The sequence below is a fragment of the Malurus melanocephalus genome, unplaced genomic scaffold (genome assembly GCF_030028575.1).
Source record: "Malurus melanocephalus ecotype Western Australia unplaced genomic scaffold, MMel_1.1 scaffold_803, whole genome shotgun sequence".
Lineage (NCBI taxonomy): Eukaryota > Metazoa > Chordata > Aves > Passeriformes > Maluridae > Malurus > Malurus melanocephalus.
In genome coordinates this window covers 151,185-154,857 of record NW_026624035.1, presented here as the reverse complement: position 1 = coordinate 154,857, position 3,673 = coordinate 151,185, and the positions used below count along the sequence as shown (strand labels likewise).

Sequence of the window (3,673 nt, the reverse complement as noted above, 5' to 3'; positions counted from 1 at the left end):
GGGCACACAAGCCCCATTATGCCCTTTATTTACCCAGCGAAACAGCAGAGCCTCTTTAACCTCAAGGTGGGGCAGATCCCATAAAAAAAAGCGAGGCTTTTGAAGATTCCTGTGCAGCGGGGGAGAAGCAGCCCCCGCRTTTTGCCGCCTCCAGAGCTCTCTCAAATCAACCCCGAGCGAGCAGCCCAAGCCTGACGGATGTGGACAGCCCTTTTAGCTCCATGTCCTCACCGATTTGGGCAGAGTGGGCTCTCCGGGCCATGTTTTTGGCTCTCACAGCCTCTTTAATGCGATCCACCTCCTGCTGGTAGCGCTTGCGGTCCCGCATGGCGTTCTCCTTGGCTTCCTTCAGTGCACTCTCCAGGGCTTTAACTCTCTCTGCCGTAGCTCGAAGGCGTTTTTCCAGCTTAGGAAGCTCGCAACGAAGATCTGCATTATCACGTACCAGCTGCGGGGGGGGAGAGGGTCAGAAAAAAAGGTCAAAATGGAGATGAGAAAATATCCTCAGAGAAATGGCGGGGAAAGGGTCCTTCATGAGGGGAGAGAAAATGGCGCAGTGGGAAAGTGCTCCTCATGAGGGGAGAGAAAATGGCGCAGTGGGAAAGGGCTCCTCATGAGGGGAGAGAAAATGGTGCAGTGGGAAAGGGCTCCTCATGAGGGGAGAGAAAATGTCATGGTGGGAAAAGAGCCCCACACGAGGAGAGAGAAAATGCCATGGTGGGAAAAGTGCCCTCAAAAGGAGAGAGAAAATGCCATGGCGGGAAAGGGCCCTCATGAGGGGAGAGAAAATGGCGTGGTGGGAAAAAGCCCCACACGAGGAGAGAGAAAATGCCATGGTAGGAAAGGACGCCTCACAGGGAGGGAGAAAATGCCATGGTGGGAAAAGGTGCCCTCACGAAGGGAGAGAAAATGGCATGGTKGGAAAGGGGGAGAGAAAATGGTGTGGTAGGAAAAGGTGCCCTCACAAGGAGAGAGAAAATGCTACCGTGGAAAAAAGCCCCTTTATGAGGAGAGACAAAATGTCATGGTGGGAAAATGGCCCTTCATGAGGGGAGAGAAGATGTCATGGTGGGAAAAGAGCCCCACACGAGGAGAGAGAAAATGCCATGGTGGGAAAAGTGCCCTCAAAAGGAGAGAGAAAATGCCATGGCAGGAAAGGACGCCTCACAGGGAGGGAGAAAATGCCATGGTGGGAAAAGGTGCCCTCACGAAGGGAGAGAAAATGGCATGGTKGGAAAGGGGGAGAGAAAATGGTGTGGTAGGAAAAGGTGCCCTCACAAGGAGAGAGAAAATGCTACCGTGGAAAAAAGCCCCTTTATGAGGAGAGACAAAATGTCATGGTGGGAAAATGGCCCTTCATGAGGGGAGAGAAGATGTCATGGTGGGAAAAGAGCCCCACACGAGGAGAGAGAAAATGCCATGGTGGGAAAAGTGCCCTCAAAAGGAGAGAGAAAATGCCATGGCGGGAAAGGGCCCTCATGAGGGGAGAGAAAATGGCGTGGTGGGAAAAAGCCCCACACGAGGAGAGAGAAAATGCCATGGTAGGAAAGGACGCCTCACAGGGAGGGAGAAAATGCCATGGTGGGAAAAGGTGCCCTCACGAAGGGAGAGAAAATGGCATGGTTGGAAAGGGGGARAGAAAATGGTGTGGTAGGAAAAGGTGCCCTCACAAGGAGAGAGAAAATGCTACTGTGGAAAAAAGCCCCTTTGTGAGGAGAGACAAAATGTCAKGGTGGGAAAAGGTGCTCTCATAGGGAGGGACAAAATGGCRTGGTGGGAAAAGGTGCCCTCATGAGGAGAGTGAAAACGCCATGATGGGGAAGGGACCATATGAGGAGAGAGAAAATGCCATGGTGGGAAAAGGCCCCTCACAAGGAGGGAGAAAATGGCATGGTGGGAAAAGGGGCCCTCATGAGGAAAGAGAAAATGGCATGGTGGRAAAGGTCCCATCACAAGGAGAGAGAAAACGCCATGGGGGGAAAAGGTCCATTCACAAGGAGAGAGAAAATGCAGTGGAGGAAAAGGGACCTCATGAAGAGAGAGAAAACGCCACAGTGGAAAAAGGTTCCTTCACAAGAAGAGAGAAAATACCATGGTGGAAAAAGACCCCTCACAAGAAAAGACAAAATGGCACTGGTTGCTCTCCACGCCTTGTGTACTGAAATTAAGCAGCTTTCTTCACAAAATTAATCTAAAAAGCTTAGGTTGAAGAGAAATTTAGACTATCCTGAGCTGGAATGGACCCGCAAGGATCAACRAGTCCAGCTCCTCACCCCACACAGGGCACCCCAACAATCCCACCCTGGGCCTGAGAGCGTCATCCAAGCTCAGTTTCGCTCAGAAAATTCYCTTATCTGGCTGAGGAGTGATGCTCATTAAAATTGTCCAGAAAGATCAAAGGAAAAGAAAGTTTATTCCATTCAATAAAATTCCAGAGTTGATCCTGAAAGAAGAGGCCTTCAGCACCAACCCTGACACTGCAAAGAACTCCACAGCCAGATCTGCTTCTCTGAAATTCAAAAACTGCAGCAGAAACTGCATTTCCCCAGAACACAAAACATCCAGGATTTTGTAAATCCTTGGCTGCCTCATTATTCCCAAATAGTAATGCTTAAATATGTCTTACAGGCAACACTGGGGATCATCCCAAATTCATCATTTCCAGGGGCTCTGATGTGCTCACTGTGTGTTCCCTACTCAGCCACGTGAGAAAATTGGGAACTTCACTAAGAAATCACTTTGAGCTCTGTAACTATAAATATAATTATTATATGCAACTTGAAATCTGTGCACTCCCTGAGTTCAATACGAGCTCTATCAATTATCCAAATAACATCTGACTCCCCAGGCAGCAACCGCCAGGAGAGAATTGATTTTTAATAAACACAGAACTAATGCAAAYGGGCAGAAAATCAGCACAATTTCTACAGAACAGGTTACACTGCTGCTGGCAGTCAACAGAAAGCTGCTCTGGAGGAGTGACTCTCCCTTTTGTGGAGTGAAAAATGGATTAAAAACCACATCAATAATGCAGCACGGCAACAGCGTGTTCTGACATTCACATGTTGTTCAACAATCAGAGCATTTTACACCTGCTGGGCCAGGCTTAGTGCTGGAGAAAAACACCAAAAAGCTAGAAAAATGTTGTCACAAGGTGCTTTTCTGCAAATGTCAAGCCTTTGTTGTGTGAAATAGTTGTGACATGAAATCCAGGCGGGATGGTATCAAGTCCAATGTCACTTTTCCCACTAAATTTCTTCAAAGCTGTGGAATCTGAGTTGATTTTGAGTAAATACACGCTAATGAGAGCTATAAAAATCCATATCTGAAACCCAGCAGATGCACGAAACGAGTGCAAGAAAAAAAAAGGCAAAACAGTAAAAGAAAAACTGCTCCGAACATGTCCCAGTTTCCACTTTTAGAAAGTAGGTCTGGAAACCATCTGTTCCCTGGGAATCTCAAACCCCCAAACCTGAGCGGACACTTGTGGCAGTCCAGCATTTCCTGCTCTTTTGGCACTTCCACGGGAAGAATTCAAGCAAAATCTGGGAATGTGGGGCACTGCCACAGCTTCAGGAAAGGGCAGCGCTCGGTGTTCTGTCACTGCTTAAAAATGAAACTGAAACAGCTTCAGAGTTTGTGTTGTGCACCTGAACGGTGGGGGATGCTCCAG

General features: G+C 48.3%; 1 protein-coding gene across 1 annotated transcript in view; it reads right to left on the bottom strand.

Annotated features, from left to right (window-relative positions):
• The window catches only part of LOC130584965 (kinesin heavy chain-like), a 58,344-nt gene that overhangs the window by 4,090 nt on the left and 50,581 nt on the right, over positions 1 to 3,673 (bottom strand). Inside the window, exon 21 of the mRNA XM_057385260.1 lies at positions 232 to 448. Coding sequence (XP_057241243.1) covers positions 232 to 448 — 217 coding nt within the window. The remainder of the gene's footprint in view (positions 1 to 231; positions 449 to 3,673) is intronic.